The sequence below is a fragment of the Eumetopias jubatus genome, unplaced genomic scaffold, assembly GCF_037043125.1.
Source record: "Eumetopias jubatus isolate StellerSeaLion01/CBP00866 unplaced genomic scaffold, mEumJub1_p1.0 scaffold_1, whole genome shotgun sequence".
Classification (NCBI taxonomy): domain Eukaryota; kingdom Metazoa; phylum Chordata; class Mammalia; order Carnivora; family Otariidae; genus Eumetopias; species Eumetopias jubatus.
This window is the reverse complement of record NW_028274807.1, coordinates 192,816,408-192,843,882: the sequence shown is the minus strand read 5'-3', so window position 1 is coordinate 192,843,882 and position 27,475 is coordinate 192,816,408. Positions and strand designations below refer to the sequence as shown.

The 27,475-nt window shown below is 37.2% G+C and overlaps 1 protein-coding gene across 1 annotated transcript in view; it reads right to left on the bottom strand.

Moving 5' to 3' along the window:
* Positions 1-27,475, bottom strand: part of DNAH12 (dynein axonemal heavy chain 12) — a 235,191-nt gene that overhangs the window by 27,739 nt on the left and 179,977 nt on the right. Inside the window, exons 58-61 of the mRNA XM_028110416.2 lie at positions 25,232-25,404; positions 14,706-14,846; positions 1,131-1,289; positions 861-1,005 (exon numbers count right to left, since the gene is read on the bottom strand). Of these exons, the coding sequence (XP_027966217.2) occupies positions 861-1,005; positions 1,131-1,289; positions 14,706-14,846; positions 25,232-25,404 (618 nt within the window). The remainder of the gene's footprint in view (positions 1-860; positions 1,006-1,130; positions 1,290-14,705; positions 14,847-25,231; positions 25,405-27,475) is intronic.

Genomic DNA, 27,475 nt, shown 5'->3' with positions numbered 1-27,475 from the left:
GGGCTCGATCCCACGACCCTGAGACCATGACCTGAGCCAAAACCGAGAGTCAGACGCTTAACCAACTGAGCCACCCAGGAGCCCCTGAAACAAAAAAATTAACTGGATAGGAACAATAGCAGATTAGACACTATAAAAGAAGAAATCAGTAAACTTAAAGATAGCAGTAGAAACTATACAAACTGAAGCACAGCGATACAAAAAATTTAAAAATAATTAACAGAGGAATCATCTATGGTGTAATACCAAGCAGTCTAATGTATATTTATTTGGACTCATAGGGTGGAGTGGCAAAAAATATTTGAAGAAGGGGCACCTCTGTGGCTCTGTTGGTTAAGCCTCAGATTCTTGGTTCTGGCTCAGGTCATGATCTCAAGGTCATGAGATTGAGCCCTGCATCATGGAGTCTGCATGGACTCTCCCTCTCTGGCTGCCCCTCCCCAACTCAAATAAATAAATAAAATCTTATAAAAAAGTATTTGAAGAAATAATGGCCAAAATTTTTCTCAAGTTGAGGAGAACTATAAACCCACAAATCCAAGGAGCTCAATGAACCTGTCTGAGTATCTAGAATGAGGGTCAAAGAACCAAATAGCAGTAACTTTAAACCTAACACAACTTTTTTTTTTTTTAATTTGAGTATAGTTGACACGTTGTTACATTAGTGTCAGGTGTACAACCTAGATTTAATACGTTTTTACATCATGCTCTATTCACCACAAGTGTAGCTACCATCTTCCCATTACACTGCTTTCACAATATCATTGACTGTGTTCCTTATGTTGTGCCTTTAATTCCCAGGACTTATTCTTAAATGGCAAATTAACTGGATTCCAAGTAGAACACATTTGTCTTTTTACCTTATCAGGTCTTAAGCACCGAAGAATTATTATTTTCTGTAGTTCATTTAGTTTTTCATCCATTGGTACTGGAAATTTAGCATTGTGTGGCTCTTTACTGTCATAAATTTCCCTCCATTCAGTTATATGTTCACAAAAATGCTTCCTAATGGAAAAAAAGCTTAATAGTTATTACTTCATTGGAAAATAATTTAAAAAGAGATTGTTAATCAAGGAGATTACAAATTTACCTATCCTTATTCAATGCTGTCATCAAGCTTAAATAATTACCTGAGTTCTTTGAAGGCAGGAAATTCACTTGCACGGCAAATTTCCTCCCAGCTTTTATCCTGTAGCCAAGTCGGATCAGGATTTTTCTCAGCACTCTTAAGACTTACTCCTCCAGTTAAAAGAAACATCAGTTCCTGGTATTCAATCTCTTTCTTTGCCCTGTAAAACCAAAATAAAGATTGCTGTGAATTGCTGATTTTAAAATTGAATGAAATCAATTTCTGCTTCTACAGCCTTGATAAAATAATCAGTACCAAATTACTCTACTGCCATAAACAATTGGAAAACCAGATAAAGTGAATGAAAGAACTGTTTTTGGAAATTATACAACAGCCAGTGCAACACTGTGGTCCCTGAGAAAAGGGAGACAATTAAGGTGATCCCTATGATTGTCTCAGCTATCCACCTAGAGGCACTTTCCAGACTACAAAACAGACAGGTGATCAAAATCAGAACTTGATAGTATTGCTGAGTTGAATAAACAGAGATCAGAGTTAAGGAAGGCTGAGGTGGCAGAATTTGTGGGCAGAGTGCCAGAGAGGAGGGAGATGCATGGAAAAGAGGTCGAGAAATCTGCATAGGTATCTCCTTGATTCGATTGCTAAATGCTAAATCATATATGAATAGGGTAAAACTACGGGAGACCAGGTAAAGAATATCCGGGGAGCTGTAAACTGAGCAGCTACCAGAGCTCACATAAAACTTGGAGATAGGAGTTCTTGCCAACTAGAGTTAATCTTCGTTGAACACCAGAGGAATTCAGAGGCAACATCAGAAGGATCGTGCCTTAGTAGAAAAGCTAACCTAGCCTTAGAATAAAGCCTATTCTAAAACTACCAAAGGAAAGCTCAAAAACAAGCCTTGAAAACATCAAACTAATCCAGTAATTTAAGTACCTGTATAAGTAAAGTCTAATGCTTTTTAAAGGAATAATAAAAAAAAAAACACCCCAGCATTTATCCATGTAAAATTCACACTCTCCATAACCAGGAGAAAAAAATCAGTCAATAGATACATACAAGTGATAGAGATAATACAACAAAAAGATAGGAATGTTAGAAGAGCTATTACAAATATGCTGAAGGAATTAAAGCAAAATGAACATAAGGAATAGAGAAACAGGCAACAGAAAAAATAACCAAATGCAACTTCTAGAGATCAAAAGTATGAAATCTAAAAGAAAAATTCACTGATTTCTTTCCAGATGTAGAGAAAATGAAAGGATTCATTACCAGTAGATATATAGTATAAGAAAGGTTAAAGGAAGTTTCAGGTAGATAGAAATTTGAATCAACACAAAAGAATAAAGAGTGCCAGAGATGGTAACTATGTCAGTAAACATAAAAGACTTTTCTCTTATTACTTAAGTCTCTTTAAAAGATTACTGACTATTTAGGGGCACCTGGATGGCTCAATCAGTTAAGTGTCTGCCTTTGGCTCAGGTCATGGTCGATCCCAGGGTCCTGGGATCAAGCCCCTCACTGGGCTCCCTGCTCAGCGGGGAGCCTGCTTCTCCCTCTCCCTCTGCCTGCCACTCCCCCTGCTTGTGTTCTCTCTCTTTCTCTCTCTCTGTCAAACAAATAAATAAAATCTTAAAAAAAAAAAAAGATTACTGACTAGAGCAGAATAACAATGTGGTATGGGATTTATAACATGTGCAAGTGAAATATATGACAATAACAAAACAAAGGCTGGGAGGAGAGAGATGGAAGTATATTGTTGTAAGTTCTTATACTATATACATATGAAGGAGTATAATTTTACCTGAAGATGGACTCTGGTATGTTAAAAGGTATACTATAATCCCAAGGAAACCACAAAAAGAATAAAACAAAAAAATTATAGCTAGTAAGTCAACAAAGGAGATAAAATGGAATCATAATACATACTCAATTCAAAGAAAAAGAAAATGAGGAAATGGAACAAAAAAACAGATGTGCAAAACAGAAAGCAAGTTGTAAGACAGTAGATTTAAATATAACTCTATTATCTCATTGAATGTAAATGGTTTAAACAATTTCACTAAAGGCAGCAATTATCAGATTGGATAAAACAAAGAAGACCTGATATATGTTGTCTACAGAAATACAGCTTAACTATAAAGACACAAATAGGTTAAAAGGAAAAGTATGGAAAAATATATACCATCCTAACACTATTCAAAAGAAAGCTGGGGTCTGTAATAGGATTATACAAAATAGATTTCAGAACAAAGGATAGACCAGGGATTAAAAAAAAAAAAAAAGTCAAGTCAATTCATTAAGAGGTCATAATAGTCCTAAACACTTACACATCTAATAACAGAGCATCAAAACACAAACAAACATTGATAGAACTGTCAGAAGCAATCTCCATAGCTAAGAGATTTCAAACCTCTCTCAAAAATCGCTTGAACAAGTACACAGAAAATCAATAAGGATAATAGTATATAGACTAGCTTGACCTACTTGACATTTGTAGAGCATTCCATTCAAAAACAGCAAAATACAGATTCTTTTCAATGGCATATAGAACATTTGCAGAGATAGATCACATTCTAGGCCTTAAAATGTCTCATTTATAAAATTTCTAGAAAAGGAATAGTTATCAGGGGTGCCTGGGTGGCTCAGTTGGTTAAGCGACTGCCTTCGGCTCAGGTCATGATCCTAGAGTCCCGGGATCGAGTCCCACATCGGGCTCCCTGCTCAGCAGGGAGTCTGCTTCTCCCTCTGACCCTCTTCCCTCTCGTGCTCTCTATCTCTCATTCTCTCTCTCTCAAATAAATAAATAAAATCTTTAAAAAAAGAAAAAGAAAAGGAATAGTTATGGAGACAGAAAGCAGACCAGTGATTACCTGGGGCTGGGAATAGGAATAGGAATTGACTAAGTAGGCACAAGCAAGGAAACTCTGAGATGATGGAAGTGTTCTAAAACTGGATTTTGGTGATGGTTGCACAATTGTATAAATGTATTAAAATCATCTAACTGTATTCTTACAATCATCCAATTGCATAATAATTACCTAATAAACCTGGGAAAAAGGGAAGTTTTCCAGGTAAACAAAAACTAAAGATGTTTATCATCACTAAACTGGCCTTACAAGAAATATTAAAAAGACTTTTTTTGAGCTGATAAGAGAAGGCACTAATTAATAACATAAAACATACAAAAGTAAAAATCTCACTGGAAAAGGTAAAGAGTAAACATAGTAGATTCAATCACTTCTAAAGCAAGTATGAAGGTTAAAAGACAAAAGTAATAAAATTAACTAAAACTACAATAGTTAAGGGATGCATAAAACATAAATATGTAAAATGTGACATCAAAAATATAAAATGGGGGTGTAGTAAAAAGATAGTTTGGAATGTGTTCAAATTGAAGCTGTTCTCATCTTAAAACAAACTATTATAAACACAGGATGTTATATGTGAACCTCACAGTAACCACAAAGAAAAAAACTTCTGGTAAATACCACAAAGAAACTGAGAAGAACCTAAACACAAAAACTAGAGAAAGCCATCATACCACAAGAGAAGAGAGAAAAGAGAAGAAAGAACAGAGGGACTAAAAACAGGCAGAAAACAATTACAAAATGGCAGTAAGTAATGCTTATTATTAATTACTTTAAATGCAGATAAACTCGCCAATCAAAAGACATGAAATGGCTGAGTGGATTAAAAAAAAGCACCCATCTCTATGCTGCCTACAAGAGACTCAGTTTAGAAGTAAGGATACACACAGACTGAAAATGAAGGGATAGGAAAAGATAGCCCATGCAAATAGAAATGAAAAGAAAGCTTGTGTAGCTATACTCATATCAGACAAAATAGACTTTAAAACAAAGACTATGATAAAATACCAAGAAGGGAATTACATAACGATAAAGGGGTCAATCCAGCAAGAAGACACAACGTTTGTAAATATATATGTACCCAATGTAGGAGCACCAAATATATAAAGCAAATATTAACAGACCTAAAGGGAGAACTTGACAGCAATACAATAATAGTAGGGCACTTTAATACGCCCACTTACACCAATGGATAGAGCAGCCAGACAGAAAATCAATAAGGAAACAGTGACCTTAAATGACACATTAGACCAAATGGACTTAGTAGACACATGCAGAAAATCCCAGCCAAAGGCAGAATACACATTCTTTTCAAACGCACTTGGAACATTCTCCATGACAGATCACATGGTTAGGCCACAATAAATTCAAGAAGATTGAGATTATAATATTTATGTATTTATTTTAGAGAGAGAGAGAGAGAGAGAGACCAAGAGAGCATGAGCAGGGGAGGGGCATAGGAAAAGGGAGGGAGAATCTCAAGCAGACTCTCTGCTGAGTGTGGAGCCTGATGCAGGGTCAATCTCACAACCCTGAGATCATAACCTGAACAAAAACCAAGAGTTGGACACTGAAATGACTGAGCCACCCAGGCACCCCAAGACTGAGATTATATTAAGCATCTTCTTTGACCACAATGGCAATAAAACAAGAAATCAACTACAAAAAGAAAACTGGAAAAACCACAAAAATGTGGAGATTAAGCAACATGCTACTAAACCAATGGGTCATCAAAGATATCAAAGAAGAAATTTAAAAATATATGAAGACAAATGAAAACAGAAATATGACACACCAAAATCTATGCAGTGCAGCAAAAGTGGTTCTAAGAGGGAAGATCACAGCAATAAAGCCTACCTCAAGAAACAAGAAAACCTCAAATAACCTAACTTTAAACCCAAAGGAACTAGAAAAAGAATAAATGAGCCTAAAGTTAGTAGAAGGAAAAAAAGTAACAAAGATCAGAGTGCAAATAAATCAAGACTAAAAATAAGTAAATAAAAAAGATCAGTAAAATTGAGAGGTGGTTCTTTGAAAAGATAAACAAACTTGAAAAACCTTTAGCTAGACTAACCAACAACTTAAGAGGAGGGGTGCCTGGGTGGTTCAGTCAGTTAAGTGTCTGCCTTTGGCTCAGGCCAATATCCCAAAGTCCTGGGATCAAGCCTGTGTTAGGCTCCCTGCTCAACGAGGAATGTGCTTCTCCCTCTGCCTCTGCCCCTCCGACCCCATCCCCACTCATGCTCTAACAAATAAATAAAATCTTTAAAAAAAAAAAAACTTAAGAGAAGAAAACACTTCCAAACTCATTTTATGAGGGCAGCATTACCCTGATACCAAAACCAGACAAGGACACCACAAAAAAAGAAAATTACAGGCCAATATCTTTAATGAACATAAATGCAAAAATACTCAACAAAATATAGCAAACCAAATGCAACAACACATTAAAAGAATCATGCACTATAATCAAGTGGGATTTATTTCAGAGATCCAAGGATGATTCAACATCCACAAGTCAATCAAGGTGATACACCACATTAACAAATTTAAAGATAAAAATCACATAATCATCTCAACAGATGCGGAAAAAGCATCTAACAAAAGTCAACATCCATTTATGTTAAAAACTCTCAACAAAGTGGGTACAGAAGGAAGATACCTCAACATAATAAAGGCTGTATATGATAAACCCACAGTTAACATACTCAATGGTGAAAGCTTTTCCTCTAAGATCAGGAACAAGACAAGGATGCCCACTCTGCACACCTTTATTCAACATAATACTGGAAGTTCCAGCCACAGAAATTAAGCAAGAAAAAGAAATAAAAGGCGCCCAAAATGGAAAGAAGTGAAACTGTCACTATTTGCAGATACTTTATATAGAAAATTCTAAAAACTTTGTTGGAACTGAGAAAAACACTGTTAGACCTAATAAATACAGTAGAAGTGCAGGATACAGTATCAATCTATAGAAATCAGTGGCATGTCTATACACTGATAAAGAACTATTAAAAAGAGAACTTAAGAAAACAATCCCATTTACAATTACACCAAAAGAATAAAATACCTGGAATAAATTTAATCAAGGAGGTGAAAGACCTGTCCACTGAAAACTATAAAACACTGATACAGGAAACTGAAGACACAAATAAATAGAAAGATATTCTATGCTCATAGATTGGAGGAATCAATATTGTTAAAATGTCCATACCACCCAAAGCAATTAACAGATTGAATGTAATCCCTATCAAAATTCCAACAGCATTTTTCACAGAGCTATAACAACTAATTCAAAAATTTGTATGGAATCACAAAAGATCCCAAATAGCCAAAGTGATCTTGAGGAAGAACAACAAAGCTGAAGGTATTATGTTCCCTGATGTCAAATGATATTACAAAGCTATAGTAATCAAAATAGTATGGTACTGGCATAAAGACAGACACACAGATCAATAGAATAGAATTGAGAGAACAGAAATATATATAAAGAGCCCATAAATAAATATACCCCCCCACACATATATACAATTAATTTATGACAAAAGGGGAAGAACACATAATGAAGAAAGGACAGTCTCCTCAGTGAATGGTGCTGGGAAAACTGGACAGCCACATGCAAAAGAATGAAACTAGACGACTATCTTACACTATACACAGAAATTAATTCAAAATGGATTAAAGACCTGAACATAATACCTGAAACCATAAAACTCCTAAAAGAAAACATAGGTGGTAAGCTTCTTGACATCAGTCTTAGCTATATTTTTGTAGATATGACTCCAAAGGCAAGGGAAACAAAAGCAAAAATAAACAAATGGGACTATATCAGACTAGAGTTTCTAAACAGTGAAAGAAACCATCATCAAAATGAAAAGACAACCTACTGAATGGGAGAAGATATTTATAAATCACATATCTGACACGGAGTTAATATCCAAAATATACAAAGAACTCATACAACTTAACAACAAAAAGCAAACAACTTGATTTAAAAATGGGCTTAGGATCTGAATGGACATTTTTCCAAAGAAGAAGTACAGATGGCCAACAGGCACATGAAAAGATGTTCAACATCACTAATTAGGGGCACCTGGGTGGCTCAGTTGGTTAAGTGTCCAACTCTTGATTTTGGCTTAGGTCATGATGTCAGGGTCCTGGGACTGAGCCCTGCCTCAGGCTCTGCACTCATCGGGGAATCTGCTTGAGATTCCCTCTTCCTCTCCCTTTGCTGCTCCCCCTGCTCATGCTCTCTCTCTCTAAAATAAACAGACAAAATCTTTTTAAAAATCACTAATTATTAGGCGAATGCAAAATGCAAATCAAAACCACAATAAGATATCACTTCACACTAGTTAGATTGACTATAATAAAAAGACAAGAAATAAGTGTTTAAGAGAATGTGGAAAAAGGGAATTCTTGTACCCTGTTAGTGGAATATAAATTGGTATGGACACTATGGAAAATAGGATAGAGATTCCTCAAAAAGTTATTAATCGAATTACAATACAATCCAGCTATTTCACTTCTGGTATTTATCCAAAGAATAGGAAAACTCTCATTTGAAATGATATATGCACCCCAATGTTCATAGCAGCATTATTTACAATAGCCAAGATATGGCAACAACCTAAATGTCAGCTGATGGATAAATGGATAAAGAAGATGTGGTCTATATAAACAATAGAATACTGCTCAGACATTTAAAAAAAAATCGAAATCTTGTCACTTGTGACAATAGGAATGGACCTTGAGGGTATTATGTTAAGTGAAATAAGTCAGAAGGAGAAAGACAAAAACAGTATAATTTCACTCATATGTGGAATCTAAAAATAAATAAGCAGGGGCGCCTGGGTGGCTCAGTCGTTAAGCATCTGCCTTCGGCTCAGGTCATGATCCCAGGATCCTGGGATCCAGCCCCGCATCGGGCTCCCAGCTCAGCAGGAAGCCTGCTTCTCCCTCTCCCACTCCCCCTGCTTGTGTTCCCTCTCTCACTGTGTCTCTCTCTGTCAAATAAATAAATAAAATCTTTAAATAAATAAATAAATAAATAAGCAAAAACAAAAACAAACTCATAGACATGAAGAACCGATTGTTAGTTACCAGAGGGAAGGGAATTGTTAGTGGGTGAAATGGGTGAAGGGGGTCAAATGCATGGTGATGGATGGCAACTAGATTTTTGGAGTGATCACTTTGTAATAAATACAGATGTTGAATTTTAATGTTGTACATCTAAAACTTATATAATGTTACATACCAATTTTAACTTGTAAAAAATGAGAAACAAACAAACAAAAAAGAACAATGGCAGTGAATAGAAAACAGTAACATATATGGTAGCTATTAATCCATTTATATAAATAATCACTTTAAATATCATTGGTTTCAATACATCAATTAAAAGACATAGATGGGGGGCGCCTGGGTGGCTCAGTCGTGCCCCAGGGTCCTGGGATCGAGCCCCGCATCGGGCTCCCTCCTCGGCAGGTGGCCTGCTTCTCCCTCTCCTGCTCCCCCTGCTTGTGTTCCCTCTCTCGCTGTGTCTCTCTCTCTGCCAAATAAATAAATAAAATCTTAAAAAGAAAAAAAGACATAGATGGTCAGAGTGGATACAAAAAATGAGACCTAACTATATGTTGTCTACAAAAAAAACCATTTTAACTATGAAAACAGAGATAGATTAAAAGAAGAGGGATGGAGAAAGAAATACCATGCTAACATTAATAGAAATAAAGCTGGAATAGCTATATTAACTTCAGAAATAGATGACTTTAGAGCAAGGAAAATTATCAGGGATAAACGGGGCCATCATGTAATGATAAAGGGGTTAATTCTCCCAAAAGACACAGCAATTGTTAATGTACCTTACAAGAGAATGTAAAAATATATGACAGAAAATCTGATAGACGAGAAAAAATAGACTAATCCATTATTATAGTAATGGACAGATCCAGCAGCAGAAAATCAGTAAAGACACACTTGAACTAAATAGCACCATCAGTTGAATACATCAATTGAATACAATTGACATCTATAGGATACTTTATCAAATAACAACAAAATACACATTCTTCTCAACCTCATATGGAACATTCACCAAGACAGAACACATTCTGGGCCATAAAACACACCTTAACAAATTTAAAAGAAGAGAAATCATATAAAGTATTCTCTCTGACTAAAATAGAATTAAACCAGAAATCAGTAACAGAGAGATAGCCGGAAAACCCCCCAAATACTTGGCAATTAAACAACACAATTCTAAGTAATGTATGGGTCAAAGAAGTCTCAAAAGAAACAAATACTTAGAATTAAATAAAAATGAAAACACAACTTATCCAAATTTGTGAGATGCAGCAAAAGTAATGCTCAGAGGAAAATGTATAACCCTGAATGCATTTATTGGATCTAAAATCAATCATCTAGACTTCCACCTTAAGACATTAGAAAAAGATCAAATCAAATCTAAAGCAAGTGGAAGTGAAGAAATGATAAAAATCAGAGAAGAAATTCATGAAATTAGGAGCACTTGGGTGGCTCAGTCACTTAGTGTCTGCCTCCCACTCAGGTCATGATCTCCAGGTCGGGGGAATATCAATATCAATAAAACTGAAATCTGGTTCTTTGAAAAGATCAATAAAAATTTTTTTAAAGATTTTATTTATTTATTTGACAGAGAGAGACACAGCGAGAGCAGGAACACAAGCAGGGGCAGTGGGAGAGGGAGAAGCAGGCTTCCTGCTGAGCAGGGAGCCTGATGTGGGGTTCGATCCCGGGAGCCCGGGATCATGACCTGAGCCGAAGGCAGACGCTTAACGACTGAGCCACCCAGGTGCCCCGAAAAGATCAATAAAATTGGTTAACTTCTACCCAGGGCAACTAAGGAAATAAAGAAAGAAGACACAAATTACAAATATCAGAAATGAAAGAAGGGCCATCACTACTAATTCCATTGACATTAAAAAGATAATAAAATGGGCGCCTGGGTTGCTCAGTCATTTAAGCGTCTGCCTTCTGCTCAGGCCATGATCCCAGGGTCCTGGGGTCTAGTCCCACATCGGGATCCTGGCTCAGTGGTGAGTCTGCTTCTCCCTCTACTCTTCCCCCCTGCTCGTGATCTCTCTCACTCACTCAAATAAATAATCTTAAAAAAAAAAGATAATAAAACAATATTAGGAACTTTACGTCCTCAAATTTGATAATCTAGCTGAAACAGATCAATTCATTGGGAGACACAATCTGCCAAGATTCACACAAGGGGAAACAGATAATCTGAATAGACTTTCTGTTATTGTACTTGTGCTGCCTTAACAAAATACGATAGGCTGGGTTGCATAAATAATGCAAATTTGTTTTCTCAGAGTTCTGGAGGCTAAAAGTTTGGATCAAGGTTCTGGCTGATTTTGGTTTCTGATGAGACCTCTTTTCCTCACCTGTAGACAGCCACCTTCTTACTGTGTCCTCACATGGCCTTTTTCTGTGTGCATATGGAGAGAGAGAGCACTCGGTAGCTCTCTTTTTTTAAGGACATTAATTCTATCAGATCAGGACCATACCTTTCTGAGCTTATTTAACCTGATTACTTCCTTATAGGTCTCATCTCTAAATACAGTCACACTGGAAGTTAGCATATCAACATATGAATGCAGGGCCCATCTATGCAGTCCATAACTATATCTATTAAAGAAACTGAATCAATAATTAATAACCTTCCAAAACAGAAAGCACCACACTAAGATGGGTTCTGGAGAATTCTATGAAACTTATAAGAAGAAATTCTACAAATTCCTTACAATCTCTTCCAGAAAATAGCAGAAGGAATATTTCCCTAATTATTCTATAAATTCAGTATTACCCTAATACCCAAACTAGACAGAGATAGTATAAGAAGACTACGAATCAGTATCTCTCAAGAACATGGATACAAAATTCTCAACAAAATATCAGCAAATTGAATCAAACGATGTATAAAAAGAATAACACACCACAACAAAGTGATATTTATCTCAGGTATGTAAGGCTGTTTCAACATTCAAAAAACAATTAATGTAATCTATCACATCAATAAACTAAAGAAGAAAAAGCACATGATCATATCAGTAGATGCAGAAAATTCATTTGACAAAATCCAATACACTTTCATGATCAAAATTTTCAGCAAACTAAGTAAAGGAGAACGTCCTCAGCTTGATAAAGAACATTCACAAAAAATCCGATGGCTAACATCATACTTGAAAGTGAGAAACCAGAAAATTACCCACTAAGATCAAGAACAAAACAAGGATGTCTCTTTTCATCACTTGTCAACATCATACTGAAAGTCCTGGCTAGTGTAATAAGGAAAAGAAATTTAAAAATGTATAGATTAGAAAAAAAATTAATTTATCTTTGTTTGAGATGACATAATTGTCTACATAGGAAATCCGAAAATCTGAAAGAATTGGTAAAAAAAAAACTCCTAAAACTAATAGGCAATTACAGCAAGGTTGCAGGATACAATGTCAACATACAAAAGTCAGTCACTTTTCTATATATCAATGACAAACAAGTGGAATTTGAAATTAAAAACATGATACCATTTGCATTGGCACCCAAAAAAGTGAAATACTTAGGTATAAATCTAACAAATCATGTACAAGATCTATATGAGAAAAACTAAAAAAATGTGATGAAAGAAATCAAAGAAGAATTAAATAAATGAAGAGATATACCATGTTCATGAATAGGAAGAATCAATACTGTCAGGGTGTCAGTTCTTCCCAATTTGATCTATAATTCAAAATGCCAGCAAGTTATTTTGTGTATAATTGACAAACTGATTCTAACGTTTATATGGAGGGGCAAAAGACCAAGAACAGGCAACACAATATTGAAGGAGAAGAACACAACTAGAAAACTGACATTACTGGACTTCAAGACTTATGATAAAGCTACAGTAATGAAGACAGTGTTGTACTGGTAAAAAAAAAAAAAAAGATAGACAAATAGATCAATGGAACCGAATTCTGTGGATTTTCAGGGCACCTGGGTGACTCAGTCAGATGGGCATCTGCCTTCCACTTGGGTCATGGTCCCAGAGTCCTGGGATTGAGGCCTGCATCGGGCTCCCTGCTTAACGGGGAGCCTGCTTCTCCTTCTGCCACTCCCCCTGCTCTTGCTCTCTCTCTCAAATAAACAAATATTAAAAAAAAAAAGAATTTTGTGGATTTTCTATAAAGTTCACCTTATATGAAGATGCAAAAGACCCAGAATAGCCAACACAATATTTAAGAAGAACAAAGGACTGACACTACCTGACTTTGAGACTTACTATAAAGCTAATTAAGTCAATACTACAAAAGAACAAATATAGATCAGTGATACAGAATAAAGAATCCAGAAATACACCCATATAAATACAGCTGATCTTTGACAAAGAAACAAAGGCAGTATAATGGATAGTCTTTTCAACAAACGGTGCTGGAACAACTGGATATTCACATGCAAAAAAAAAAAAATCTAGACAGAGACTCTTCACAAAAATTAACTCAAAATGGATCATACACCTAAATGCAAAATGCAAAACTATAAAATTCCTAGATTACATAGGAGAAAATCTAGGTGACCTTAGATATGTTAATGATTTTTTAGATATAACACCATAAGCCATGAAAGAAAGAACTGATAAGCTGGACTTCATTAAAATTTAAAAAGACACTGTCAAAAGAATGAAAAGGCAAGCCACAGACTGGGAGAAAATATTTGCAAAAGGCATATCTGTTGAAGGACTATCATCTAACTCAACAATGAAAAATGAACAATTAAACTGATTCAAAAGTGGCCCAAAGACCCAACACCAAAGAAGATATAAAGATGGCAAATTAGCATATGAAAATTTCTCAACATTATGTATGTGTCATTAGCAAATTGCAAATTAAAATGAGATAACACTACACATCTGTTAGAATGGTCAAAATCCAGAACACTGACAAGACCAAATGCTGACAAGGATGCAGAGCAACAGGAACTCTTACTCATTGCTAGTGGAATGAAAAATGGTGTAGCTACTTTGGAAGACAGGTTTTTTACAAAACTAAACATACTCTTACCACATGATCCAGCAATCACACTCTTAGGTATTTAATCAAATGAGCTGAAAAGTTATATGCATATAAAAACTTACACTCAAATGTTTATAGCAGTTTTATTCATAATATTCAAAACTTGGAAGCAACCTAAATGTCTTTCAGTAGGTGAATAAACTGTGATACAGCCAGAGAATGGGATATTACTTAGTTCTAAAAAGAAATGAGCTATCAACCCATGAAAAAACATGGAAAGACCTTAAGTGCATATTATTAAATGAAAGAAACCAATTTGAAAAGGCTCTATTTCTTTTTTTTTTTTTTTTAAGTGAACTCACAACTCTGACATCAAGAGTTGCATGTTCTACCAGCTGAGCCAGCCAGGTACTCTGAAAAGGCTCTATTTCTTGACCTGGTTGGTAGCTACATAATTTTTGCTTTATAAGAATTCATTGAAGTATATATGAATATTGTGTGGACTTTTATGTGTGACCCACATTTTAAAAATCTATTAAATATCAAAACACCAATACTATTGTAGTTCTCTACAAGTAAAGTACAAGTAAAATCATGACTTAAACAGAGCAGAAATATGATATCCTTCTGTGAGAAGCCTTCCTCATCAATTAGTTTTCCCAGGCAAGTTTTTTAAAGCAAATAAAAAAAAATCAAGTAACTTACAGAAGAAGATTGGCACATAACATAAAGGAAAACAGCAGCTTGTCCTTCTCAAACAGTGATCGGCATATATTACAATATAAGTTGTATGTGAAGTGGTCATTTAAATATCGTAGGCGCTTTTCCAAAATTTTGGATTTGTTACTGAAAGGTTGAAAAACAGGCAAACATATTGAGTCAAACAAAACTAAGAAAAAATAAGTAACACATGAATTAACACATAAGTATTCATTGTTAAAAATATGAAACTAAACACACACACACACACACACACACACACACACGAGTGCATATAAAACTGGTGAAATCTGCAGGTGCCTGGGTGGAAGTTGGTTAAGCATCCAACTCCTGGTTTCATCTCAGGTCCTGATCTCAGGGTCGTTGGGATGTCACCCTGCAGCGGCTCTGTGCTCAGCATGGAGTCTGCTTGAGTTTCTCTCTGCCCTTCCCCACCATCTCAAATAAATAAATAAAATCTTTAAAAAAGAAGAAAAAAAACTGGTGAAATCTGAATAAGCTCTGTGAATTTCCTGGTTTTGATATTGTACTACAGTAATGCAAAATGTTACCACTGGAGAAACTGAGTGAAGGATACATGGGACCTGCCTATATAGTTTTGTGTTTGTGTGCAACTTCTTGTAAATTATAGGTAAGAAACACAGTATAATTCTACGAGAAAATGAAATTGGGTTTATACCATCTATTTTCAAAATTCTAAACTTCTTATTGTATTCCAAAATGACTGAAAACAAATAGTTAATGAAAAGATACCTATATTAAATCCCTAAATTTGAGATTTATGTTGGGCAGGGAACTGTAAGAGACAAAGAAGTATGAAACATTTTTGTCCCAAAGAAACATCAAATCTAGATCAAGATGTATATATTTTTAAAGATTTTATTTATTTATTTGGCAGAGAGAGACACACATGCACAGCAAGAGAGGGAACACAAGCAGGAGCAGAGGGAGAGGGAGAAGCAGGCTTCCCATGGAGCTGGGAGCCCGATATGGGGCTCGATCCCAGGACCCTGGGATCATGACCTGAGCCAAAGGCAGACACTTAATGACTGAGCCACCCAGGTGCCCCAAGATGTATATATTTTTAAAAAATATATGAAAAGCCAGAAAATATATGGACATAATGTTACTTCCAGGTGTGGTTATGGCTGATATTTTTCTTCTTTATACTCTTATTTGTTTAAAATTCTGTAATAATCATGTATTATTTTCATTTTTTTAGTTTAAAAATTTTTCAGTAATACTGAAATGAATGTAAGATGATACACCCATTCTGGGAAAGTTTGGCAGCTACTTTAAAAAAAAATAAACAAGCAACTACCACATGACCCAGCAATTGCACTCCTGGGCATTTATCCCAGAAATGAAAACTTATGTTCACACAAAAACCTGTACAGGCCTGTGTATAGCAGTTGTATTCATAATAGCTAGGAACTAGAAATAACCCAGATGCCCTAGAGTACATCAATATCATGAAATACTTTTCAGCAATGAAAAGGAACAACCTACTGACACACACAACTTGGATGAATCCCCAGAGAATGAAGCTGGGTGAAAAAAAGTCAATCCTTAAAAGTTATATGCAAATGTGGGGCACCTGGGTGGCTCAGTTGGTTAAGGGTCAGACTCTTGATTTCAGCTCAGGTCATGATTTCAGGATCAAGCAAGCCCCTGAGACAGACTCTCCACTGAGCAGGGGAGTCTGTTTGAGATTATTTCCCTTTACCCCACCCCGCCCATCCCCCTGCTCATGCATACTTGCTCTCTAAAATAAAGAAATCTTTTTTTAAAAAAAATTTATGTGCTATATGATTTCATTCTTGAAATAATGAAATTACAGAAATAGAGACTGGATTAGTGGTTGTCAAAGGTTAAGGAGAGGGTAGGGAAGGGAAAGAAAGAGTGGATATGGCTGCAAAGGGCAGCATGGGAATCCTTGTAGTGATGCAAGTGTTCCTGTTTTGACTGTATCAACATCCATATCCTGGTTGTGATCTCATACTATTGTAGAGGTTTCCAAGATGTCACCATTGAGGAAACTGGGTAAAGAGTACACAGGATCAGGACTTGGGAAAAGATGGCACAGGAGTAGGGGACTGTCTTCCAAACGGTCCCCTGAATAGAGCTGGATATCCACCAGACCACTCTGAACACCCACGAAAGAAATCAACCCGAGATGTAAGAAGACAGATCTGGATCTCTACAAATAGAATATTGCAGGTGGTTGTTTTCGAGGTATGAAGCAAGAAGCCATGATTCCGCGGGCAGATATCAGAAGATAAATGGAAGGGGGAGGGAGCCTTCGAGATCCTGCACTGCCAGTTTGCGAAAGCCTCCCACTCTGGGGATGGGGCACAGACTTACAGACTGGCAGTGACAGGAAAGGACTTTAGGGCAGCCCCCCAACTGAAACCCAGAGCGGTGGGGCCACACGTGAGAACTGGGGGCGGCTGGCGGTTTTAGAAGCACAAAGGGCAGAAATGTGCCCTGACATGGAGGCAAGGACTGGGAGCGCTGCTGAGGGGTGCACAACCGAGGACGCTGCAGTTTATAGCAGCACAGACAGAAATGGAGATAGTGTGGCTTGGAGAGCTCACTGAAGAACACACGGCAATCTCTCTGCTCTGAGGCAGAGGGTTGGAAACGACCTCTTCTGCTCTGACTCTTGGAAAAGACACGGAAAGCCCTCAGGGAAAGCCACCAGAAAACAAAAGCCCCAAAAAACCGGTTTTCACTGAGCCCATCCCCCCACAGGGGGCAGGGCAACTCTGCCCAAAGAGGGTTGCCTGAGTAACAGCACAGCAGGCCCCTCCCCCAGAAGACAGGCTGGGAGAACAAGAGGCCGACAACCCCAAGGTTCCCTATAAAACAGGTGCAACTTGCTTGGGTTGTGGTCAGTAATCTGGACTTTGTACATTCCCTCAACCACCCCTCAACAGAATGACTAGGAGGAGAAACCCCCAAAATAGGAAAGACTCAGAGACTGTGACTTCTGCCACAGATTTACAAATGGATACAAATATAACCAAGATTTCGGAAATGGACTTCAGGGTAACAGTTATGAAGACAATAGCTAGAATGGAGAAATTGATTAATGGCAACATAGAGTCTCTAAGGGCAGAAATGAAAGCTGAACTGGCAGAACTTAAAAATGCTATCATGAGATCCAATCTAATTTAGATACTCTAACAGCTAAGGTAAACAAGGCAGAAGAACGAATTAGTGATCTAGAAGACCAATTGATAGAAAAGAAGGAAAAAGAGGAGGCCAGGGAGAAACTACTCAAAATCCATGAAAACAGAATTAGATAAATAAGTGACACCATGAAACGTTCCAATGTCAGAATTATTGGAATCCCTGAGGGAGTGGAGAGAGAGAAAGGACTAGAAGATATATTTGAGCAAATCGTAGCTGAGAACTTCCCTAATCTGGGGAATGAAACAAACATTCGCGTCCTAGAGGCAGAGAGGACCCCTCCCGAGATCAAGGAAAACAGGCCAATGCCCTGGCATGTAATATTAAAACTCGCAAATCTTAGAACTAAGGAAACCATCTTAAGGGCAGTTAGGGGGAAGAGATTCCTTATGTACAGAGGGGGGAACATCAGAATAATGTCAGACCTATCCACAGAGACCTGGCAAGCCAGAAAGGCCTGACAAGACATATTCAGGGTACTAAACGAGAAGAACATGCAGCCAAGAATACTTCATCTGGCAAGGCTGTCATTTAGAATAGATGGAGAGATGCAGAGCTTGACTGGCAGAAACTAAAAGAATATATGACCACTAAGCCGGCCCTGCAAGAAATATTAAGGTTCTATAAAAGGAGAAAGACCCTAAGAGTGATATAGAACAGAAATTTACAGAGACAATCTATAGAAACAAGGACTTCACAGGCAACATAATGACAATAAATTCATATCTTTCAATAATCACTCTCAATGTGAACAGCCTAAATGCTCCCATAAAACGGCATAGGGTTGCAGACTGGATAAAAAGACAGGACCCATCCATATGCTGCCTACAAGAGACTCATTTTGAATCTAAAGATACATCCAGACTGAAAGTGAAGGGATGGAGATCCATCTTCCATGCCAACGGACCTCAAAAGAAAGCTGGGGTAGCAATCCTTATATCAGACAAATTAGATTTTAAGCTAAAGACTGTAGTTAGAGACACAGAAGGACACTATATCATTCTTAAAGGGTCTATCCAACAAGAAGATCTAACAATTGTAAATATCTACACTCCCAACATGGTAGCAGCCAACTACATAAGCCAACTGTTAACCAAAATAAAGAGTCATATTGATAAAAATACGTTAATTGTAGGAGACCTCAATACTCCACTCTCAGCAATAGACAGATCATCTAAGCAGAAAATCAACAAAGAAGCAAGAGCTTTGAATGACACACTGGACCAGATAGACCTCATAGATATATACAGAACATTCCACTCTAAAACAAGAGAATATTCATTCTTCTCAAGCACACATGGAACTTTCTCCAGAATGTGTATGTATGTGACCACATACTGGGTCACAAATCGGGTCTCAAATGATACCAAAAGATTGAGATTATTCCCTGCATATTCTCAGACCATAATGCTTTAAAACTGGAACTCAATCACAAGAAAAAATTTGGAAGAAGTTCAAACACTTGGAGGCTAAAGACCACTCTGCTCAAGAATGTTTGGGTCAACCAGGAAATCAAAGAAGAATTTAAACAATTCATGGAAACCAATGAGAATGAAAACACATCAGTCCAAAACCTATGGGATACTGCAAAGGTGGTCTTAAGGGGGAAATACATAGCCACCCAAGCCTCACTCAAAAAAATAAAAAAAAATCCCAAATTCACCAACTAACTTTACACCTTAAATAACTGGAGAAAAAGCAACAAATGATGCCTAAGCCATGCAGTAGAAGAGAAATAATTAAGATTAGAGCAGAGATCAATGAATTAGAAACCAGAAACACAGTGAATCAGATCAACGAAACTAGAAGTTTGTTCTGTGAAAGAATTAATAAGATTGATAAACTACTGGCCAGACTTATCCAAAAGAAAAGAGAAAGGACCCAAATTAATAAAATTATGAATGAAAAGGGAGAGATCATGACTAAAACCAAGGAAATAGAAATAATTATTAGAAATTATTATCAACAACTATATGCCAATAAATTAAGCAACATGGAAGAAATGGATGCCTTCCTGGAAATCTATAAACTACCCAGACTGAAACAGGCAGAAATTGACAACCTAAATAGGCTAATAACCAGTAACGAGATTGAACGAGTGATCAAAAACTTCCCCCCCAAAAAAAGAGCCCAGGGCCTGATGGATTCCCTGGGGAATTCTACCAAACATTCAAAGAAGAAATAATACCTATTCTCCTGAAGCTGTTTCAAAAAATAGAAACAGAAGGAAAGCTTCCAGACTTATTCTATGAGGCCAGCATTACCTTAATCCCCAAACCAGGCAAAGACCCCATCAGAAAGGAGAATGTCAGACCGATATACCTGATGACTATGGATTCCAAAATTCTCAACAAAATCCTAGCTAATAGGATCCAACAATACATTAAAAGGATCATCCACCACAACCAAGTGGGATTTATCTCCGGGATGCAAGGGTGGTTCAACATTCGCAAATCAATCAACGAGATGGAACACATTAATAAGAGGAGAGAGAAGAACCATATGGTCCTCTCAATTGATGCAGAAAAAGCATGTGACAAAATACAGCATCCTTTCCTGATTAAAACTCTTCAGAGTATAGGGATAGAGGGAACATTCCTCAATTTCATAAAATCCATCTATGAAACACCCATAGCAAATATCATCCTCAATGGGGAAAAGCTGAGAGCCTTTCCCTTAAGATCAGGAACACGTCAAGGATGCCCACTCTCGCCACTATTGTTCAACATAGTACAAGAAGTCCTAGCAACAGCAATCAGACAACAAAAATAAATAAAAGGTATTCAAATTGGCAAAGAAGAAGTCAAACTCCCTTCTTTTCACAGATGACATGATACTTTATGTGGAAAATCCAAAAGATTCCACCCCCAAATTACTAGAACTCATACAGCAATTCAGTAATGTAGCAGGATAAAATTTCAACGCACAGAAATCAGTTGCTTTCTTATACACTAACAATGCAACTGTAGAAAGAGAAATTAGAGAATCAATTCTATCTATAATAGCACCAAAAACCAAAAGATAAAATATACCTAACCAAAGGTATAATAATAAACCTAACCAAAGAGGTAAAGGATCTATACTCTAGGAACTACAGAACACTCATGAAAGGAATTGAAGAAGACACAAAAAGATGGAGAAATATTCCATGCTCATGGATTGGAAGAACAAACATCGTTAAAATGTTTATGCTGCCCAGAGCAACCTATACTATCAGTGCCATCCCAATCAAAATTCCAATGACATTATTCAAAGTGCTGGAACAAACAATCCTAAAATTTGTATGGAATCAGAAAAGACCCTAAATTGCCAAGGAAATGTTGAAAAAGAAAAAGAAAGCTGGGGGCATTACGCTGCCCGATTTCAAGCTATATTACAAAGCAATGATCACCAAGACAGCATGGTACTGGCACAAAAACAGACATATAGACCAATGGAACAGAATAGAATGCCCAGATATGGACCCTCAACTCTATGGTCAAATAATCTTTGACAAAGCAGGAAAAAATGTGCAATGGAAAAAAGACAATCTCTTCAATAAATGGTGCTGGGAAAATTGGACAGCTATATACAGAAGAATGAAACTCGACCATTCTCTAACACCATACACAAAGATAAACTCAAAGTGGATGAAAGACCTTAATGTGAGACAGGAAGCCATCAAAATCCTAGAGGAGAACATAGGCCTCTTTGACATTGGCCACAGCAACTTCTTTCAAGATACATTTCCAAGGGGAAGTGAAACAAAAAACAAAATGAAGTCCCAAAATTTCATTTTTGCTTCAAAACAAAAGCAAAAATGAACTTTTGGGACTTCATCAAGATAAAAAGCTTCTGCACAGCAGAGGAAACAGTCAACAAAACAAAGAGGCAACCCACAAAATGGGAGAAGATATTTGCAAATGACACTACAGACAAAGGGCTGATATCCAAGATCTATAAAGAACTTCTCAAACTCAACACCCAAAAAACAAATAATCAAGTCAAAAAATGGGCAGAAGACATGAACGGACACTTCTCAAAAGAATACATACAAATGGCTAACACACACATGAAAAAATGTTCATCATCATTAGCCATCGGGGAAATTCAAATCAAAACCATATTGAGATACCACCTCACACCAGTTAGAATGGCAAAAATTGACAAGGCAAGAAACAACAAATGTTGGAGAGTTTGTGGAGAAAGGGGAACCCTCTTACACTGTTGGTGGGAATGCAAGTTGGTACAGCCACTTTGGAAAACAATGTGGAGTTTCCTCAAAAAATTAAAAATAGAGCTACCCTATGACCCAGCAATTGCACTACTGGGTATTTACCCCAAAGACACAGATGTAGTGAAAACAAGGGATATATGCACCCCAATGTTCATAGCAGCAATGTCCGCGATAGCCAAACTGTGGAAAGAGCCAAGATGCCCTTCAACAGATGAATGGATAAAGAAGATGTGGTCCATATGTACAATGGAATATTACTCAGCCATCAGAAAGGATGAATACCCAACTTTTACATCAACATGGATGGGACTGGAGGAGATTATGCTAAGTGAAATAAGTCAAGCAGGGAAAGTCAATTATCATACGGTTTCACTTACCTGTAGAACATAAGGAATAGCATGGAGGACATTAGGAGAAGGAAGGGAAAAATGAAAGGGGGGAATCAGAGGGAGGGACGAACCATGAGAGACTATGGACTCTGAGAAACAAACTGAGGGTTCTAGAGGGGAGGGGGGTGGGGGGATGGGTTAGCCCGGTGATGGGTATTAGGAAGGGCACGTATTGCATGGAGCACTGGGTGTTAGGCACAAACAATGAATCATGGAACACTACATCAAAAACTAATGATGTACCATATGGTGACATAACCTAATAAAATTAAATTAAAAAAAGAGTACACAGGATCACTGTATTATTTCTTTTCTTTTTTTTATTAAGATTTTTATTTTAAGTAATCTCTACATCCAACATGGGGCTCAAACCCACAACCCCAAATTAAGAGTTGCACGCTCCACCTACTGAGCCAGCCAGGCGCCCCACTGTATCATTTCTTATAACTGCATGTGAAGGGTGCCTGGGTGGCTCAGTCGGTTACCCGTCTGTCTTCAGCTCAGGTCGTGATCCCAGATTCCTGGGATGGAATCCCACATTGGGCTCCCTGCTCAGAGGGAAGTCTGCTTCTCTCTCAACCCTCCCCCCTCCCTTGTGCTCTCTCTCAAATAAATAAAATCTTTTAAAAAATATAACTGCATGTAAATCTACATTTATCTCAAAATTAGTTTAATTTTAAAATTATTTTCATTTTTAAAAAGCAATCTTTTGGCCCATGGAAAGGGGATGAAGAACAGCAGATGCTGACACTTCTCTGAGCAGACCTTTTGTACAGGATTTACTTCTGGATTCATATTAATAGTTTATGTGCTCAAAATATAATAAAATTACAATCAACAAGGATGAAGGGAAAATTCTAAAATGAAATACAAAAGAACCCCCGAACCAACAACAAATGAAGCTAACTGTACTGCACATGAATAATATCACTATACTGAAGGGAGAAAGATTAATCAAGTAACTTTTGAATATAAATTTTTTATGTCACAAAACAAAAAGACTGTAATTTTCTGTGTGTACATATGCATTTAATTCTCTTCAATATACTCAAGAATCACTGAATTTGCCGATCACTACCTCATACAGCAAATCTAGTTTAATATTTTCAGGAACTTCCAAAATATTTCCAAAGTGACAATCCTGTATGAGGGTTCTGAGGACTCTACATCCTTGCTGACACCTATTAGTGACATTTATGTCAATTCTGTGGCTTGGATCTCCACCATCGTGTGGACTGTGTAAATTCAAATTCCAAGTCCCAACTGGGAAAGCTTAGGGATATCAATCACTCAGGAGAGACTGGCCTACCAAGAGCCCCTGAAGACTGTACACGGTAGGCTCAAATCATACTTTTATTCTACTTAACAAATACAGCAGGTACTAAATACCAGACATTGTGATAAACACTTCACAGATATTAAATTCTCATAACAGTTCTAAAAGGTAGGGTATTATTATTATCTCTATTTTATAGATAAGGAAAATTGAGGCAATTACAGAACGCCTGTATCAACGTAGCTAGTATGTGGTGAACCGAGACTAACTCCTTACTCCAGTCTGACTTCAAAATCTGTGTATATTCATTAACTAATTAAAGTGAAAATATCTAGCAAACAATTAGAAATGTGGGACTGAAGCTTTTTTAAAAAATATAATTTAGGGTGCCTGGGTGGCTCAGTCGTTAAGTGTCTGCCTTCAGCTCAGGTCATGATCCCAGGGTCCTGGGATCAAGTCCCACATTGGGCTCCCTGCTCCTTGGGAGCCTGCTTCTCCCTCTGCTTCTCTCTCTCCCCCTCTGTCTCTCATGAATAAATAAATAAAATCTTTAAAAATAAATAAATAAATAAAATAAAAATAAATTAAAAATATTATTTATTTATTTTTAAGATTTTATTTATTTATTTTTAAAAGATTTTATTTATTTATTTGAGAGAGATGTACAAGAGAGAACTCAAGCAGGGGGAGTGGCAGAGGGAGAGGGAGAAGCAGTCTCCTCACTGAGCAGGGAGCCCAACGCAGGGCTCAATCCCAAGACCCTGCAATCATGACCTGAGCTGAAGGCAGATGTTTGACTGAGCCACCCAGGCACCCCTTAAGATTTTATTTTTAAGTAATCTCTACACCCAATGTGGGGCTCAAACTCACAACCCTGAGATCAAGAGTTGCATGCTGTACTGACTGAGCCAGTGAGGCACCCTGGGACTGAAGCTTTTTAGAGATCTCAAGGGTAGAGAAAGGTATTGGAGTTGCCAGCAAAAAATAAGTCAAGTGCCATATTAAAATACTTAAAAGAGGTAGGAAGGACTAAAGCTAATCCTTCTAGGGGTGAAACAAAACTTAGAACAAAAAGGGGGCTTTCTCTCCCCCTTTCTTTCAACTTTCCCATATTTTTTAAAAAGATTTATTTATTTAGTTTAGAGAAAGAGATAGCACAAGGAGGAGAGGCAGAGGGAGAGGGAAAGAATCTCAAGCAGATTCTGTGCTTAGTGCAGAGCCCAACATCTCACCACCTTTAGATCACAACCTGAGCCAAAACTAAGAGTCAGATGCCTAACTGACTGCACCACCCAGGCGCCCTTCAACTTTTCCATGTTTTTAAATGTTCTATAATGAATATGTATTACAAAGTAAGAAAAAAGTTATGTATTTTTTGGGAAAGGATGGTGAAAATCCAACCTAGAGAGGACGAATGAAGCTAGAGAATGTTTACCTGTCATGAATAGAGTTGATATAAAGGTTGACAAACCAGGTGAGAGAGTACTGGTACATGGGATCAATGTTAGCCAGGTCTGCAATGCTGAAGAACAATACTGATGAATGTTTAGCAATGGCTCTGTAGCCTTCTCGAGACTCTGCTATTTTGAGTTCCGTTTTTTCTGCAATCTAGAAGAAAAGAAAAATCGGGATTAAGGAGCAGGAAATGTGTTTTTTAATTATGTATTTTTCATATAATAAAGTTTATATTTAAAAAAAGAGCCCCCAACTCAATGATAAAATTATAGAGGCATAGTTTATAAGAAAAGGCTTTATTATGATAAAAGCTAGAAAGAAAGAAAGACTGAAAAAAAGAAAGAAAAAAAGAATGAGAAAAAGAAAAAGGAAAAGGAAAGGAAAGGGAGGAAAGAACTAGGGAGGGAAGGAAGAAGAAGAGAGGGAGGAGAACAAAGCATGAAAAATAGTTTAAAGTTGCATTTCTTGTTTGGGGAATACCAGAGCTGTCAATCTTTGCTTATTCTTTGCCTGAATCTGACATGTGTCTACTAACGTCACTCATTTTCTTTTATTTTAAATGGTCAGAGAGAGGGAGAAAGAGAGAGAGAATGTGTGCATGTGTGTTTAAGGTGTCAACACACCCACCAGAACCCAGCCCAAAGTCTGGTAAAGTAGATATTCAGAAATAGCTCTTAGCTGATGGGTTATACATTAAGAGTACCTTTTTCAACTAGCTTCTCATATGTTTAACTTTTCTGGATATAATATGGGTGTTAGTTAATATTCGACCCCAAAAGAAAAAATTCTCCAAGATAGCAGCCCTTCAACTGACAACTCAATCTGATAGATAGCTATTCTATAGGAAAAACGGGTAGAGCATTTATCCACCACTTCTCTTTCTTTGGACACACTAGGCACAGACTGCTGAATGAGTGTGCCTGTCTATCATGTTTATACTGAATGATCCTGGTTGTGGCTGATTCAATCAGGAGGTAGAGACAGAACTGGACCCAAGATAAGCTAAACCAATTTTTCTCCTAGGGAACTAGAACTTAAGACCTCAGAAACTGAAGTCAAGTGGTACTGGGCACTACTGCTAATAAAAGATAATGGAACAGGGGTGCCTGGGTGGCTCAGTCATTAAGTGTCTGCCTTCGGCTCAGGTCATGATCCTAGGGTCCTGGGATCGAGGCCCGCCTCGGGCCCCCTGCTCAGCGGGGAACCTGCTTCTCCCTCTCCCACTCCCCCCTGCTTGTGTTCCCTGTCGCACTGTCTCTCTCTCTGTCAAATAAATAAATAAAATCTTAAAAAAAGAAAATACCAACCATTAAAAAAAAAAAAGATAATGGAACCAAATTTGGTTTCTACATGCAAGACAAATGTATGAAGGAACAGATACAATAGTTTTACAGGAGAAACTGATCTTCTTATGGAGCAGAGAGGCACAGATGAGGACTACCCAATCTTAGAGAGGGACAGACAAAGAGCATAGAAACTTTCTATTTATTCTTGAGGCCTGTATATATTTCCATAATTGGGAAAATAAAATGCCCCCTATGTCTTTTTTTTAATTTGAGTATAGTTGACACACAATGTTACATTAGTTTCAGGTGTACAGCATAGTGATTGGACAAGTTTATACGTTATGCCATGTTCACCACAAGTGTAGCTACCATCTGTCAGTATAGGACACTATTATAATATCATTGGCTATATTCCTCATGCTGCCCTTGTATCTTTCTTATTTGAGCTAATTTGAATAGGCTTTTGTTCCTTGCAAACAAACTTTCCCCAAAATTATACTGGAAGCAAATTGAAAAAGAATCAAAAGGTTGACAGTTAACAAGTCAGGAAATGACAGATGTTGGTGAGGATATGGAGAAAGGGGAACACTTTTACACTGTTGGTGGGAATGCAAGTTGGTACAGCCACTTTGGGAAACAGTGTGGAGGCTCCTCAAAAAGTTAAAAATAGAGCTACCCTACAACCCAGCAATTGCACTACTGGGTATTTACCCCAAAGATACAGATGTAATGAAAAGAAGGAGCACATGCACCCCAATGTTCATAGCAGCAATGTCCACAATAGCCAAGCTGTGGAAGGAGCCGAGATGTCCTTCAACAGATGAATGTATAAAGAAGATGTGCTCATATATATAATGGAATATTTATTATTCAGCCATCAGAAAGGATGAAAATCTATCATTTACACCAACGTGGATGGAATTGGAGGGTATTATGCT